Source organism: Lissotriton helveticus, chromosome 2_1, assembly GCF_964261635.1.
Source record: "Lissotriton helveticus chromosome 2_1, aLisHel1.1, whole genome shotgun sequence".
NCBI lineage: Eukaryota > Metazoa > Chordata > Amphibia > Caudata > Salamandridae > Lissotriton > Lissotriton helveticus.
Genome location: NC_136059.1, coordinates 1,033,175,306 through 1,033,192,322, shown reverse-complemented (window position 1 = coordinate 1,033,192,322; position 17,017 = coordinate 1,033,175,306). Strand labels below are relative to the sequence as shown.

Sequence of the window (17,017 nt, the reverse complement as noted above, 5' to 3'; positions counted from 1 at the left end):
TTTTAATCTGTACCTACTGCCCATGATCTGCTCCCTTGGAGAAAGTAAGGGCAGCACCTTGAACTACTCTGACTTATTTGACATCAATCAATTTGCCTCTTATTTATTCTAAGTTTTATATAGCGCGAACAAGATCCTTACAGATATCAGAGCGCTTCACAGAGACAGGAGTAGGGGCAACAGGGATGAACAAGATAACGAGAGCAGCATAATAATCACTCACATAGTAGGATAACAATAATGTACAGAGACATATCCAAATACAATCAGGTAAACAAGTAATATAAGACAGCACAAGTCATTGCTCCACTACAGAAGGGTTGAGGTAAAGCCTTGGATGTGTGGATGGCTTATACCAATTTCTTAGGATAGAGAAAGCACTGGGTGGGGGCATCGGGAGGGTGAGACAATACACCAAAGTGTAACATATATTGGTCGGTAGTAAAAGAGTAGCGTAGCAGTGACACCATAAAGTAGGAGTATAGTGCCAAAGAACAAGGTGATCAGTGATACAGAGCGATGCAGAGTCTCAGATCCAGTATCTATAAGGTTCAGGAGATCTTGGCCAGAAGGATTGTTTTCACCTCTTTCTTGAAGAGTGCAGTGGAGGAGATAAGCCTGGTTTCCGGAGGGAGCGCATTCCAGATCCTGGGTGCCATTCCTGAGAAGGAGCGCTTGTATGTTTTTTCTTTCCGGAATCTACGAGGTTTCAGGAGTAGATTTTTTGTACTACGATTGGATCTCGACCCTCCAGATATAGACAACTTTTGCGCGAGGTAGTTGGGTGCCTTGTGGTGCACGGCCGAGTGTGTCATTACTGCAATTTTTAGCTGTATTCTGGCTTCAAAAGGCAGCCATTTTAGAGATTTTAAGTCTGGGGATATATGCGAGTGTTTTCTTGAGCCAGTAATGAGTCTCGCGGCAGCGTTCAGGGAGGCTCTTAGGGGTGCTGTTGTGGATAGCGGGAGTCCACTGAGGGCCACAATTCCGTAGTCTATGCGAGGGATGACTAAAGCTTGTACAGCAGTTTGGAAGTCTTTGGCAGGGAGGAAGGGTTTAAGTTTCCTCAGTGTGTTGATTTGAAGATTAGCCCCTTTTGTGGCTTTGCTAACGTGCTGTTGCATGTTGAGCTTGGCGTCGACTGTGATGCCTAGGGATTTCGCTGAGTCCACGATGGTAGGTTGGACATTGAGTGCTGTTAGGTTATTGAGCCAAGTTTGGGTGGTGGACGTTTTCGCCGGGGGTGAGATGAGTAGGAACTCAGTTTTCAGCGCATTTAGTTTGAGGTGATTATCAGCCAACCAAGATTGAGTGTTGCTAAGTGTGGAATTCAGAAGTTTGATATCGTCCGGGGATTGTAGTTTTAGGTAAAGTTGTGTGTCATCGGCGTACATATGGAATTGAACATTGGATGCTTGGAGCAAGGTGGCGAGCGGTTCCATGACGAGGTTGAACAGTGTGGGGGAGAGGGAAGATCCTTGTGGAACACCTAGATCTGCAGGCACCGGTTTAGACAACACATTGTCGATCTTGAACTTCTGCGACCGGTTATGAAGGAAGGAGGAAAACCATTTGAGAACAGTTCCCGATAGACCCATTCTAGTGCTTAGCAGCTCCAATAAGTTCTTATGTTTGACCGTATCAAATGCTGAAGAGAGGTCAAGAAGGATGAGGAGGCAGGACTCATTGCGGTCAAGGATTTGGAGGGCGTCATCAATTATGTGTGTCATAGCTGTTTCCGTGCTATGTTTCGCTCGGAAGCCTGATTGGTGAGGGTTGAGGAGGTCAAATTGGTCAATGTGTTTTGTTAGTTGGAGTTGGACACATTTCTCCAGCAGTTTGGCCAGGGTGGGGATATTGGTGATAGGCCGGTAATTGTTCAGGTCAGACGGGTCAGCTGTGGGTTTCTTGAGTATAGGTGTGACTTGCCCCACCTTGAGGGAGTCAGGGTTGAGACCTTGTTGAAGGGAGCTGTTGATGATTTTGGTCCAAAGAGGGAGGAGCAAGGGGATGAAGTCTTTTACTGCATTAGCAGGTAGGGGGTCTGTGAGGTGATTAGAGGGCTTCAAGGTGCTGAGTAGTTTGTGTATTGCTTCTTCAGATTAGGTGTGGAAGTACAGCCAGGATGCCTTGTTTTTAGGTTGAATGTTGGACATTCTGGTGTGGTTGGGGAATCGGCTTAAATCCATGACGAGGTCATTTCTTATGTTGCCGGTCTTTAGCTTAAAGAAAGCAGAGAAGGCTTCACAGTGTGGGGTGTCGCTTGTTGCGTTGTTTGTTTGTAAGGGTTGTGTCTTTGCTTGAGTCTTGATTAGTTCGAACAGTTTTCTTGGCCTGTTTTTTGCTTGGTCCAGCTGGCGGCTAAAGAAGTCCGACTTTGTGCGCTTTATTTTCCTAAAGTAGGCATTTCTCTTGTTTTTAAGCGTTTTTAGGTGTAGTGATGAGGGGTCAGATCTCCAGGTACGCTCTGCCATTCGCATAGTACGCCTGTCGTCATTGAGTCTGCCATCATACCAGGGGTTAGAAATTTTGTTGGAGACTCTCTTCAGTTGCAATGGAGCGACTTCATTGACTATTGATTTCATAGAGTCACGGTAGTGGTCGGTCAGTGATTGAACATCCGAGACACCTGAAGGTGGAAGGAGGAGACTGCCAGTGTGGGGAGGCAGGGTAGTGGGGTTAAGATTCTTCATGTCCCTTTTCCAGGTTTTGTATTTGGTGGGTTGAACCGGGTTAGGTTTAACTTTTTCGTTAATAAAGAAGGTGATAATGTGGTGATCTGACCAGTCGCAGGGTCGGATCGCCTCCAGTTGGATAGAGTCCTCTTTGGCGATGATGAGATCGAGTATCGAGCCTTTGTCGTGTGTTGGACTATCGCATATTTGGGTGAGGTCAAGCGCATTAAGGAAAGTTTTGAGACTATTCACCTCTGTGTCTTTCTGATCATTCCAGTGGAGGTTAAAGTCACCCAGGTAGACTTGGGTGATCTGCCGACCGGCATTGGATGTGATCGTGTCCATGAGTTGTTGGGTGAATAAGAGGTTGTCACCAGGCGGGTGATAGATGAGATGTAAAGCACAAACTTGTTTGCCCTCGCTGGTGATATCGAGGCAGAGGAGCTCACAGGAGGTAAGGGAGGGGGAGGCGGCTTTAGTAACGGAGAGGTTGCTCCTAAAAATGCATGCAATTCCCCCGCCCGTCTTGACAGGCCTGTCCAGTCTAATGATGTGATAATTGGGGGGGACTAATATGTCCATTATCGGGGTAGAGGCTTCAGTAAGCCACGTTTCAGTCAGAATGGCTAGGTCCAGATCCATTGCTGAGACGAGATCAGCGATGTCGGAGGAGTGTCTCTGGGCCGATATGCAGTTGAGTAGGATGCATTTGAGTTTGGGAGTGAGAAGGGTGGTCGAGCCTTCTAGAGAGAGGGGGACTTTTCTGAGGTTGTTAGGGATGGAACCTCTGTTGCTATGAGTTGGGAGCCTCAGGGGATTTGAGAGAATTGTGGGTATGGGGATGTGTGTGTTGGATATGTGTTTTACCGGACCTGGGCCATAGGAGCGTAGGAGAGAGCATAGGTCGCCGTCAGACAGTGAGTTGAGGACACGGCGGGGGCGGTGGGAGTTATTGCGAACGGGGATAGTCGGCCATCTCGGGGGTCGTTGAAGGCGAGGATATGTAGGGAGGGTGCGTCGTTTGTAGGGTAGTGGGATGGTGGGCTGTAGACTGGGCTGTGAGAAGAGAAGGTCTTTGATATCGTGGACATCTTTTTTGACTTGTAGGAGATCCTCTTTGAATTGTTGGAGGGTAGATAAAGTCAGGTCAAGAGGAGGATTGGAGATGGCGTTGGTGGTGAGAGCCATTGGTGAATGGTTGAGTAGCGAGCTAGAAAGCGGGCAAGATATCGAGGGGGGGGATATGCTAGCGTTGTTGGAAGGTTCTGCGGTGATAATGAGTGGGATGGCATTCGAAGTGTGGGCGTAATTGTGGACGAGGGGTGTGGGTGAGGTAGGTGGAGGGTAGGAGACATAAGTAGTGTCGTCAATGGGAGACGGTGCCGGTGAGTTGAAGAGAGAGTGAAGGCTGAAGACAGTGGGGGTGGCAGGAAGGTAGTGGGGGCTGAGAATGGGAGGGGAGAGAGGGGGGGATGCTAAGGTAAGAGAGGCGGTATGTTCTATGGGACTGGTTGGGGGTGTCGTGAGTGAGGGTGGGGAGGGAGCTGGGGAGGGAGATAGATCTGCCTTGGGGGGGAGGGAAGGGGGGGAGATGAACTCCGGACGGTGGTTTGTTCAGAAGCGTTCATGGGGGGTGTAGCGTGGGGGGAAGGGGGCGTGGGGGAATTGAGGATGTGGGTGTATCGAGGATGTATGGGGGGGGTGTACTCGTGTGGGGACTGAGAATGGGGGGGAGCAAAGGGTAGGATTTGTCATTGCGCGAGCTGTTCTGGTGCTGACCTAGGTAGGAGGTGTTGTGGGTGGGGGTTGTTAAGACAGGGGAGAGAGGGATGGGGGAGGTATGAGTGGGGGTCAAAGGGGTATTGTTAGAGGGGCGGCTAGTGTATGAGGGGGAGAGATTGGTGACTGTGCCTGGGGAGTGTGGGGCGGTAACAGCAGGTGGGCCATTGATTAGGGTGCTGGGGGATCAGGTGAGGTGCGTGTGGACCCGGCGCTGAGCTATGTTAGTAGTGTTGTGGGTGGGGGCTGCGACGTCAGGGGTGATGATAGTGCTGGTGGAGTTCTGGGTGGAGGTCCGCATCCTGGAAAGGTGCTCTTTGAACTTGGGGAACAGGTTGTCTAGTATTTCCAGGTTCTTGTCCGTGGATTGAATTAGGACAATCCTGTTATTGTAGATGGTGATGGTCGTTCTGCCATGGAAGAGTTGGGAAGGTGTGATAGAGAGGGTTATGCCATGAGCTGTTTTCCTGGTGGTGGAGACGGTGAGTAGGGTTAGAAACGCTTTTCTCCATTGGGCTGTGCGTGAGGTGTGGAAGATGATATCAGTGTTCAGGGCTCCATTGCCCGGTGAGAAGTAGGTGTCGGCAAAGGGTGTTTCAGGGTGCGACCTCAAGAAACTATGTTTAAAGCGTTTAGCTGCTTTTTTGGTGAGAGTGGAAGGGTAGTTGATTCTGTATGTGTGCTTACCGATGAGATCCATGTTAGGATGGCTGTAACGTTGGGTGTGGGAGAAAAGCACAACAGAGCTGTCAGCCGTTGGATACAGGGCATAGGAGTGACGCTAGTGAGTGGCCAAAAGTAGCCAGAAGTATAAGAGGTAGCAGTCGTTGCAATCCAGGAACAAACAGTGCGTAGATGCAGCTTACACAATGTACAATAAATAAGAGGTAGCAATCAGCTTACATCATGTACAATATATGAGAGGTAGCAACCAGTTAGGTGGAGCCAAATTGACACATCATAATGTACGAGGTAGCAGCGGTGTAGTCCAGGTGTAGAAAGTGGCTTACAAGACTAAACTAGCTAAATGCAAATGTAAGAGGTAGCAATAGGTGCAGTCCGGGAACAGACAGTGCGTAGGTGCGGCTTACAAAATGCACAATATATAATAGGTAGCACTCAGTTAAATGGGGCCAAAATGACACATCAGCATGTAGGAGGTAGCCTCGGTGTAATCTAGGAATAGAAAGTGAGTGGATGCAGCTTACAGGGCTGAACGAAATAGGTGAGGTAGTAGTAGTCAGTGCATCATAGTGATAAAGTGAGAAGGGGGCGGCTTACAAGACTGAACCAAATATATGAGGTAGTGATCAGTGAATAATAGGGATAAAAGTGAGATGGGTGCAGCTTACAATATATACAGTATACAGATAGGGATAAAAAAATAATGAGTTACTGGCACCAAATATAGGTGCAAGCAGATGACTACAAAAAACAAATAGGACACTAGTGTGGAACCGGTAGGAATATGAGGTAGCAAACAGTGCACTGTCGGTGAGGAATAAGTGAAGGTGGGGTGCAGGTTACATAAAATGTAGAAATACCAATAGTAATATAATATAATACTGCAATAGGTGGCAAGTACTTAATCACCACTAACAGTAGTAATATAATACTGCAATAAATGGCAGGCACTTAATCACACAAAGAGTTAAATACAAAGCTATATAAAGTCTGTGGTACCGATAGTCAAGAATAGTCAGAAGGACTAGTCCATGATGGCCGCCAGAGAGAGAGTAGACTAAAAACTAAAACTAAAATGGCCGCCAAGTAGGGGGATAGTATCATTAGTCCTCTTTTAGTTGTTGCTGTTTTCAAAGCAGGGAAAGCAGTTTCAGATTCTATTCCGGCTGGCTCGGATCTTGCATTCCAGGGGAGTGTTATCTTTATTCTGTCTATCTAGTTATCTTAAGTGGGGCTGCTGAGGGGCCTCGTGGACTCAGGCGGTGCAAGAGGGGATTAATTGCAGTTTATGGCCCCGGCCATTTTGAACAAAGGATGTTTTGCAAGAACAAAAACGAAAACGAATGGGGCAGAGTAAATACCTTTTCCAGCAAACGAATGGGGCAGAGTAAACACCTTTTCCAACTTTCGCCTGTTGAGTTAGGCAGCAAAGTTTAGTAGTTGTAATGCATTAGTCGATCAGCCGCTGCAGCCGCCACCTATTCTGCTGTGGAGCCGGCGGCTCTGTTCCTATGTTCCTCTATATCCCGCTGGTCTCAGAAACCAGCGCAACAGCCCGCGTCTCTGCCGTGGGACGGGCGGGGCCTCTCTCAGCCCCCGGAGCCGCCGTGAATCCAGTCGGGCCGCTCCGGTAGATCGACCCCCTCAGCCAGGAGCCCTCTTCTGTTCTCAATTTCGAATTCACCATGCCATTTATAAGTGAGTGGATGAACAGTAAACATCTGAAGCTGAACCCCGATAAAAGAGAGCTGATCCTTATTGGTGGGCCAGCCAACCCCTGGAATTCCAATTTCTGGCCCCCGAATTGGGAAACCCCCCACTTCCAACATGTTCAATTAAAAGTCTGAGTATCACCATCAGCCGTGATCTGTCAGTGAAGGCCCAGATTGGGACAGTGGTCTCTTCATGCTTCTTCCAGTTGCGAAGGATCAGGAAGATCAGTAGATTTCTTTCCACAGAAGCCCTGACCCACGTTGTCCTGGCTCCAGTCATTTCCCGCATCGATTATGCCAACTCACTCTACGTGGGCATCCCGTCATATCAACTAAAACGTTTGCAACTAGTGCAAAACCAGAGGGCTAAATAGATCTACCATCAGCCTAAAGGGCACCATGTTACGCCATTAATGGTTAGACTAAACTGGCTTCCAGTAGCCAAACGTTGCACATTTAAGCTGGGGTGGATCACCTTCAAGACTCTCTATTGAAACAATTCGGCATTTATATCCTCTCGGATTCAGCGCTATGTCCCTCTTCGTGACCACAGGTCTTCCCGTTTGAATCTGCTGGCCATCCCGTCTTCTAAACAGAAGAAACTCGGGGGACTGAGATTTGCAGTCCTGGCTTCTCAATTCTGGGATTCTCTCCCCCTGGAGATTAGATCTCAGACCTCCAATGCACAGTTAAAGACCTGGCTGTTCCGACTAGCATATGACTAAATCTCCCTTGCGGCAGCTCCCCCTGTACTCTAGCGCCATGAAACCGCTTGGTGTACGAGTGCTTTACAAGACCCTTTAACATAACATAACATGTGATGGAGTGTCTCCTCTTCCTTTTAGGGGTCAGGCAGACTGAAGAACGCCGGTAAGGTGATATTTTGACTGACGTGGAATGTGTCACAATATTAGGCAAGAAAGTTGCTTGTGTCCAGTATGTCTGGGAAGATAGTGGTGTAAGCCTGTTGACACAGAGCTTGACGCCCTCTCACTTACTCACTTCGCAGATGTTATGGCAATGAGGAACACTGTCTTGAGGGTGAGAAGCAGCAAAGGACAGCTCTGAAGCAGCTTAAAAAAGTGCAGATCAAATATCTAATGATCTAATTAAGGTCCCACTGAGACATGGCAAAAGGAGAGAGAGGAAACAGACGTTGCAGGCCTTTAAAAAAACGCATCACAACTTTGATTTAAATAACAAGTTGGACCGGCTACTATGAAAAGACTGAAACGTACCCTTTAACTGTGACCAGAGCAAAGCCTTTTTGGGCGAGGAAAAGAATAAATAAAAAAAATCAGATAACTTTGCCAGGAATTGCTTAATCAGTTGTGTGCCACACCACACCACAAATTTGTCCCAATGACAGGCATACACAGTCTTTGTCGAGGGAAGTCTGGCTGCCAAGATTACATCAATCAACTCCGTAAGAAGGCTGAAGGTGTTGCTGCTCAACCTCCAAGAACGAAGGTGGAGAATGTAAAGCCTTTGGTGCAGGTCCCTGCACCATGCTGCCACAGCAGATCCTCCAGGACTAGCAGCCTGATCATGTCCAGGAGCCTAGGATACCATACTCTCTGTGCCCAAACTGGGGCCATTAGAAAGACTCAGCCCTGATCTTCAGAACTCCGGGCAGGACAGACACATGCAGAAAGACATAAGGAGTCCCGAACTCCACTTTAGGAAAACACATCTTAAATTAGAGGCGTCCTGGATACTCCAATATACAGCTGCTGACATTGCGCATTATCGGCAGTGATGACTATTTCGAGTCTAGGTTCTCTCTACTAGTAGAAAAGACCTTGTGCCACCTCCAGGTGCAACTGCCACTGACTATGGGTCCATGACCCCGCCCTGGCCTTTTTGTTGCAATACCACATGGCGCTGGTGTTGTCAGTAAGTACCTGTACCAATCTCCCTTTGATGTTATGTTATATTTATTTCTAAAGCACATGTTTACCCAGAGGTGTCTTGGCGCTAGCTCGGCTGAGTCAAGCAGCAAGCCCCCTTGGTGTTACTACCGTGAGGTGCTTTCTTACCTATCTCACATTTTTTCACTAATCTTGTATGGAATTTTTTTTCTTTCACGTGGTGTATTGACGTCTTGCTTTGAAATTGGACAAGTAGACACACAGGCTAGTGGCAGTGGGCCTTGCATTGGATGAAGTTTTGAAAAATGTTATAAACTCCCCAGGTGTCTTTAAGATAAGTTCATTTGTTCAGAATCAGTCAAGTCTACTTGTGTTGGTAGCTAGCTCGACTGAATCCTGATGAATGGAATAAAGATTTTCAAAGCAAAGCGAATGGCCCTCAGCTTCAGAAAGCTGGTATGAAGCTGGGACCAGTGGCCTTTGATCTGCACCTCTCAGGTGGCAGTCCCAAAGCAGAAGTAATGTATCTGTCACCCCGGTCAGCTCTGTGAGGGGTAGGAAGACCTAACTGCGACCCAGTAACCATCACTATAGATCTTTCACAGTCTCCTCAGACATCTGGTCTGAGACGTCCCCTTGATGTTGGGCCCACTGACACTTCAGATCCCACTGCAGAGCCAGCGTATGCCACCTGCTGTGCATGACCAGCAAGAAAGCAGGAGACTATCAGTACTAGCAGCCTCAGAGTAACTCTCACTGAAATCCAGGTCAGAGGCCGAAATATTGGATTCATAACTTGAATAGCCTGAACTCTCATTTCCAGGGAAAAGGCACGAAAACGAACTGTGAACAGGGAGCTTTTACAAAGTCAACTGTTACTTCGACACATTAAACGTGTACTCCAAAGATGACAGACGGTGCACTGTGGTCCAGAGGTGATTGACGACTAGATGGGCAAACCCACATTCAACAGCCAGACTTCAAGATAGGGGAAGATTGGGATCCCTGACCGCTGAAGATGTGTTGCTACCATCATCAATTTCATGAACACTAAAGGGTCACTGGTGAGATCAAAAAGGAGGACAGCAAATTGAAACTGCTTTTTCACTACGGACCACAAGTAACGCCGAAGGGCTTTCATGGTGGGTATACGGAAATAGGCAGAACCGATGACACCACCCAGTCACCAGGGTTGAGAACAGACAAGACCTAGGTCAAGTGAGCATTCTGAATTTGTCCTTCAGAAGAAGGAGTTGAAAGGGCGCAGGTCTCCGTCCTTCTTTGGCACCTGAAAGTAGCAGGAATATTAGCCACAATCCACTTTCTCTCACACGCACCCTCTCAACAGTCCCTTTGGACAAAAAAGCTTGCACTTTTTGCCGTAAGATGGACAGATGGTCAGATGGTCCTACGTCAGTCGTACAGGGTTGGTGGAAATTGATATGGAGCAGCCACAAATGAAAAGCCATTCTCCTTCTGGACAATTTGCAGGAGCCACCTGTCTAACATTATGGCCCGCTAGCCCAGTAAGAATTGTTGGATCCTCCCTCCAACCAAGTAGCTGTGCTCCAATAAGAGCACGCTAAAGGGTTTTGGCAAGTGAGGCCACAAGATAGGCAGAAGATTGATTGCCGTGCAGTCCCTGACCACATTGTCAGATTCTGCATGGCCTCAGCTAAAAAACTGCGAGGCACCTAGGAGGCTGGAGCTGCTGTCTGTATGGGGTATCTCTACTGAAACCACCAAAGGAATGGTACTGTGGATGTGGCAGGTGAGACGGGGCAGATAAACCCACGGAGCAAAAACTGTGGGATACTACATCTGCCTTGGGGAAGTGAGACGCTAAGCGGGTCAGATGGAGATGGTTCGAGTGGAACAGAAACCGAGCTTGGTCGAGGTGGTGCCGACTTAGTCTGAAACCACAATGGCACCTCGTCATACAGCATCGGAGTCGGCGTCCACACCCTGGGAACCAGTGTGGATCATGGATCTGGAGTTAGTACAGGAGCCTGTGGAGGCCCAGTGATGGGTTCAGAAGCTGGGTGAGAACCTGCCAGCCTTATCCAAGATGGAGTGCCTCTCACCTGCATGAGGTCTGCAGGTGTGCTAGAAGGAGTCGGCAGGGATGCGAAGAGTTGGAGCATGGCCTTGCGGAATTCTTGATCAGCCCCGGAAATTCGGGTTGTGTCAGAACAAGTTTCAGGATGGAGTCTGACATCGATGGACTTTGTTATACAGATCACGTGGAATGGTGATGCCCATGTGCCTTCTCAGGAGTACAAGAGTGAAGGGTGGAAGGGCCAGAGTACGGCATGGATGTTTCATGAAAGTAACAATGAACGACCACAGGATCGACTCCTCCGACTTCTGGACTGGAAATGGGACCAAAACCAACCGTTGGACTGGTGACAGCATGGAGTCATCTGGTGCTTGACAACAGTTTTACCCTGTGGTCCTGTATGGCCTTTGGGTTTACTGAAGTGCAATCACTGCAGGCTTGGGAGTCAGGTACCACAAGCAAACCTGATTAGGATCGATCACAGACATTTGCTTCAGACAGTCTTTACAAGATTTAAACCCTGTTTTGGGGGGTGACATTTCCTTTGCTCACTATAATTTGAGGTAAAAGGGTCTCAAAGAGACCAATGGTAGCTCCAGACCTGCGCCTGGTGCTGCTGAAAGAAAGGAACCAATGTCAGAGCGAGTGTGGCACCTATATCAGTCTTACAAGTAATTTACAGAACGGAATGTTGTCAGTGCGGAGCCACACAGCGCACACCACTGGTGTGCAGACAAATATCAAACATTCTGGATCCGGTCGGATGCCTGAGTAATATTCAAAAGGAGAAGAATCTGCTGCTCGTAATCTCCATCAAAAGTTTGTATTGTCATCACCTCAAAATATAGTCATCACTGCAAAATATACTCTCTTTAGCTTTCTTAATTTTGTAATCAATGTTAATATCCTTCATGAAAAAGCTATCAAATTAAGTACACGTAAATCAAAATTGCAATATGTCACCCATCTTTACCTCCTAATCCAGAAGTTAAATTTGGTATGGTAGAACTTTGTCCTGTCGTGACTCCACTGGTGGCACTACCACCAGTACCTCCATCACTATTCACAGGTGTACCAGTTGTTGTAGAAGCCGGAGTAGTAGACTGAGGAGCCCACGGGTTTGGTAAAGGATCTCTGTTCTCTGTGCGTGAAGGCTGATTAGCTAGGTTTGCTCCATTGCTCACCAATGAAGCAAAAGGGTTTCCGCCAAACTGCAGAATAATCAGAAAAAGAAACAGCAGTTACACATTTTGAACCAGACAGCTAACCTTTGCAATCACAGTTCAATATGACAAATGTGCTTTTAAAAATTATTTATCATACATACACATTTTAAACTTACTTTCATTTGTGTAGAAAACATTGCTCGGCAAATCAAGTACCACCAACTTTGCTAAACTGGCAGTTAATGAGGTAAAAAAAGAAAATCGCAATTCTACTGTCTTAACAGTGGACTTTGCTCCAGCTCATATCCTGTATAAAACAATATGCTGCAAGGTGAAATACCTATGCACCTCAAGTAACAGCTTTTCAAATGGAATCTTCAATTTACAGCAGATAACTAAAATGAGGAAATTCTCTTGAAGAATTTTGCAGTCATGCTCTATAGGTGCCAGGTGGCACAAACAATGTTTCCCAAAGCGAAGGTTCAAAAATAGAAAAACATTGTCAGGGAAGGGAGGTTCGAGGACGATGAGTAAACCTGCAGGAAGACATTGACACAGATTTGCAAACTACAGGTGTGCACATGGTGAGTTCTGTTATCGATTGACGGATGAGAATATCCAAGTCGACATATGCTTACTAATGAGCATACTTTTCTATCTGAGCAAGTGATATATTGGGAAGATAAACATAAAGAGAAGATAAAAATAGAAGAAAGGGATAGGAAATGAATGACAAAGCAAATTGTTTTCAAATTCCCAAAAAGTCACAATTCTGTTTAATTCACCAAATAAATGTTTAGCGAGTTGTTTCCAACACTACAAACAGTTGGACAAATATTGCCCTCCATCTGAATTATCCTCATATGCTACAGCATTAACTATGCTGATAACATGCATATCCTACTCAAACTTGAAGTCATCGATCTCGATGCCTGTACCATCAACAATATCTGGAAGCAATTAACCACTGGATGTAAGCAAACCGCAAGAAGCCAAATACCTCCAACATGGAGATACTAGAATATAGCGCATGAGGCAACTATTATCCTTCAACCACGTGTTCACAAGAAGGGATAGGAACATCCTACTCAGCCAACGTGAGAGACTATATACTCAACCTCTTATTTTATACCCCAGAGAAATCATTCTTTGGTTCTCTAAAAGGTCCATGATACATTGCCTTAGTTTGCCAGTTTCACTATGAGACCAGACTGTACAATGAAGGGCCACTGCTAATACACTGTGTTGGAAGTTCGCTTTTTATGTAGTATAACAAAACGAGGTGTACTATGTAGAAAGTCCAGATGAACGTTATTGGCTTACAGGACTTGAATTATTAATCCCACGTGCTCTCTTTTGTGGTAGTGTGGGCGAGCAGTTCAGGCTTATCAGAGGGTAGTGTTTTTGATGAAAACACACAGAGCCAATAAATAACACACTCAAGAAGAAACACAAGATCAATTTATAAAAATAAGTATTTCTATTTTTTTTTAACATCAAGAACGTCATAATTGGTAAGTACTTTCTTAATAGCAATTCATTCATGCAAGTAAAATGTTCACTCAAATGCATTTTTATGCTTTAATACTTTCCTATGAAGAAAGAGTCATATATTGCATACAGGTATTTGCAAAAGATTTGTCCCCTTTAGGACTTAAGGTACTAGGGGCCCAAGGTCCAATGACCCACCAGCAGTTCAAGAGTACCTGCCCGGGAGTGTCCAGGTACAGAGGTGCTGAACGTGTTAGTAGCCTTGCGCACTACACTGTAGGCAAATTAGGGGGCAACCTAGAAACAGACTGCAGAGGGGGACTTGGAGACAAGTCAAGAAGCTCCCAAAGGGGGGCTTGGTTGGTAGGGGGGTCTTAGGAGCATGGAAGCACCGTCGGTTGTTGTGGACCAGGGCCGGGGAGCTTGGGTGCAGAGGGTTTTGGTCGGCTGTTGCCCGTGCATCAAAGGCACCAATGGATCTAAGTTAGACCTGCAAAGGGGAACAAAACAGGACAGCTGGGCCACTCTCCGTGCTGGCCTCTGCAGTGCCGACATACCTTGTCGGATGATCGGTCTTTACAGTGTTGGAGTCCGGAATGGCGTCAAAGAAGCTTAGGTTGCTGCAAGGGGTACAGTACCTACGATATTGGTGTCTGGGCAGCTCTGGTTGGTCTTGGTGTCTTCTGACTTGGTGGGGAGACTGAGCTGACCTCTTGGAGCAGAGTGACCTCCTCCTGGGCAACTGCTGCATCGGTGGACCCGGTGATCAGCAGAACGGTGAACTTCGTGTTGCAGTCGGTGCCTGCAGGCAAGTTGCTCATCCACTTCAAGAGAGATGCCGACGGATTGGTGAAGTGCTGTAGGCCCAATGAGGCTTGTGGAGGATGCACAGCTGCAGGATGAGGCAGAATGACGCAATTATCAGGTTAGGCGCAGCTAGGCAGGCAGAGTTTGGCGCCTACGTGCACCAGAAGTCTGCAGTTCTTGCTTTTTCAGCTCTTCTTTGTCCTTTTCTTTCTACAGACAGACGAATCTGAGTTCCTGCTGTCAGGGGCCACCTAAATACTCAATTTAGGGGCATTAAGGGGAGTGAAGAGTAATGAAGGGTAGTAGCAAATAGACTACTTACCCTTGGGGTAACTACACCCCTTATATGACTTCCTGTGGGTAGTGGACATAATCCTGTCCCATAATTCATATTTCTGCCAAAATCAAAATGGTGCAACCTTTCTTTCGTGGGGCACATCAGGCCGCCCACCTAAGGGGTGTTACTGGCATGGTAGGACATGGTAGTGCACCACGCCTCCTAGCATAGCTAATTTACCTACATGTCCTGGTGCCAAATGGGCCTCAGACAGGCGGTGGCAGCTCCCTGGTCTGCGGGAAGCTGGGATCACATATCAAAGGCAGCAGGGGCTTTGAAGTCCCTGGTCTTGGTATGGTGATTCAAAAGACATCCTGCTGGAGGAGGTGTGAACACCTCACTTCAGATCAGTCATTGTTTCTGGCCTCAGAGAACGTGATTTCTCACATACAGCAGGCAAGATTCTCATCTGTGCTGGCAGGCAATAATAGCACAGTTACCTTTTTTTAGGGAAAGCGCACTGGCAATGAGGACCTCGTTAGCAGGAACCAGTGCACTTCAGCCCAATTTTGCATCAAAATCCAGGCAAAAAGTGGAGTGATCATGTCAAAAAAGGGGCCCTTTCCTACAATCAGAACATTACATTTTATGCTCACTCCTCTATTGACCATCTGACCTATCAAATAGCTGCAATCGTGCTGAAAAATGTTCTCTGTCTAGATGGCCAAGCTGTGGAATGCTATTCCTGCAAGAAATTTTAGGAAAAACAAAAATCTGGTTCTTCTCCATCCATAAAATCTCAGGATGTAGAACACCAATTTTGTAATTTGCAAAGGTTTGCTTAAATCTGTCAACCGACCTCTCTCAATACGCTGCCCTCTAGGGGCCTGGCTGACAATCTCCTCTGGCTGGTAAAGGCGAACTTGCTCTGTAATTGCCTCTGCACTTTTCTGGACTGGGTATGCTCATGCGGTCCTTGAGTTTATGGTTGCTCCCAGGAACATTTTCACTTGTTGAGGTGAAGACTTCTTGTGGTTTATTGTCAAACCAAGGCTTTGTCGTGTGGCAATTACTGTTTGCACATTTTTCAGACATTTTTCCTTTGGATTTGCTTTAAATAGCCAGTCATTTAGATAAGGATAGACATGGATTCCTTGTCTTCTTCTGTGGGTTGCTACTGCTGCTAGACACTTTGTGAGTATTCTTGCTGCCGATTTTATGTCAGAGGGTAGCACCCTGAACTGGTAATGTGCCTTGTCTAGAAAGAACCTGAGGTATTTTTTTGTGTCCATAGGTACGTGAGGGTGTCCTTTAAATCTAAGGTGGCCATAAAATCTCCTTTCTTTAGAAGTGGCATTACTCCTTGCATGGTTGTCATCTTGAAATGTTGAGTTCGTAAGAACGCGTTTAGAAATCTTAGGTCCAGGATTGATCTTAGTGTTAAATCTTGTTTTGGAACCAGAAAGTATGGAAAGTAGGTCTCATTGCCTGCTTCTCCAGGGGGAACCATTTCTATAGCTCTTTTTGGAAGAGCTCTTTGACTACCTTTCTGAGTTGAGATCTCTCGGCCCTTGAAATCTTTTGTTGGGGGGGGGGGGGTGTAGAGGTTTGTTGAGGAGTTCTATAAAGTAACCATGACGTATTAGGTTTAAAACCAAGTTGTCGGATGTCATTGTATTCCACTCATTGAGAATCCCCCCCCCCCAATTTCCCTCCCCTAAACCCCGCACAGGTGTTTCGTGGTGAAAGTCACTTGCCTGTTGATCCTCCCCTCTGAGAGGTTGGCCACTTCCTCTAGTTTTCCCCCCGAAAGAGTTGCCTCACTGGGTGTTGCCGGTGATGGTGTGGCGTTTATTGTGGGCTTTGGTACAGGGTATTTTGGGGCTGATGTTGCTGCTGCTTGGATGTGAAAGCCACCCTGCTAGTGGGTCTTCTGTTTGTGGCCCCTCCCCTCCGGAAGGATCCTCTGAACTGTAGTGCCCTCATGGCCTTCACAGTGTCGTTGTCCTTTATCTGCTGTAGGGTATATTCTACAGCCTGTCGAAAGAGAGCGTAGTCTGTAAAGGGCATGTTGATTATTGAGACTTGTATCTCGGTTTTGAACCCAGATACCCTGAGTCAGGCATATCTCCTGAGCTTTGCTCCAGTACTCTTTGCATTTGTCTACTGCCCGTGTCGGCCATATCCGGGGTGGATTTAAGGCAGGTGTAGCAAGATTCTTGCCTTCATGTGTCACCCTTTTGGTTCTCTTGCAATATTCCTCAGGGAGGTACTGCATTAGGCCCTCTATCTCCTCCCATTGCTGGTATCCGTATTGGTTAAGCAGTGCATTGGAGTTCCCAATCCTCCATTGTGTGGCTGCTTCTCTCTCCATTTTTCTTCCCACTAGATCAGCCTTTAACTTTCCCTCTCTAAAGGTGGCCCCATTAATGTGGGGTTATTACTTGTCCTTGAGGTGGAGACTATGATAGAGTCTGCCGGGACATTGCTCTTTAT

At 46.9% G+C, this 17,017-nt stretch overlaps 1 protein-coding gene across 3 annotated transcripts in view; it reads right to left on the bottom strand.

Annotated features, from left to right (window-relative positions):
• The window catches only part of UBQLN1 (ubiquilin 1), a 440,323-nt gene that overhangs the window by 201,960 nt on the left and 221,346 nt on the right, over positions 1-17,017 (bottom strand). For all 3 annotated transcript variants that reach the window (XM_078675823.1, XM_078675826.1, XM_078675824.1), the window contains one exon: positions 11,754-11,991. In XM_078675823.1, coding sequence (XP_078531949.1) covers positions 11,754-11,991 — 238 coding nt within the window. The remainder of the gene's footprint in view (positions 1-11,753; positions 11,992-17,017) is intronic.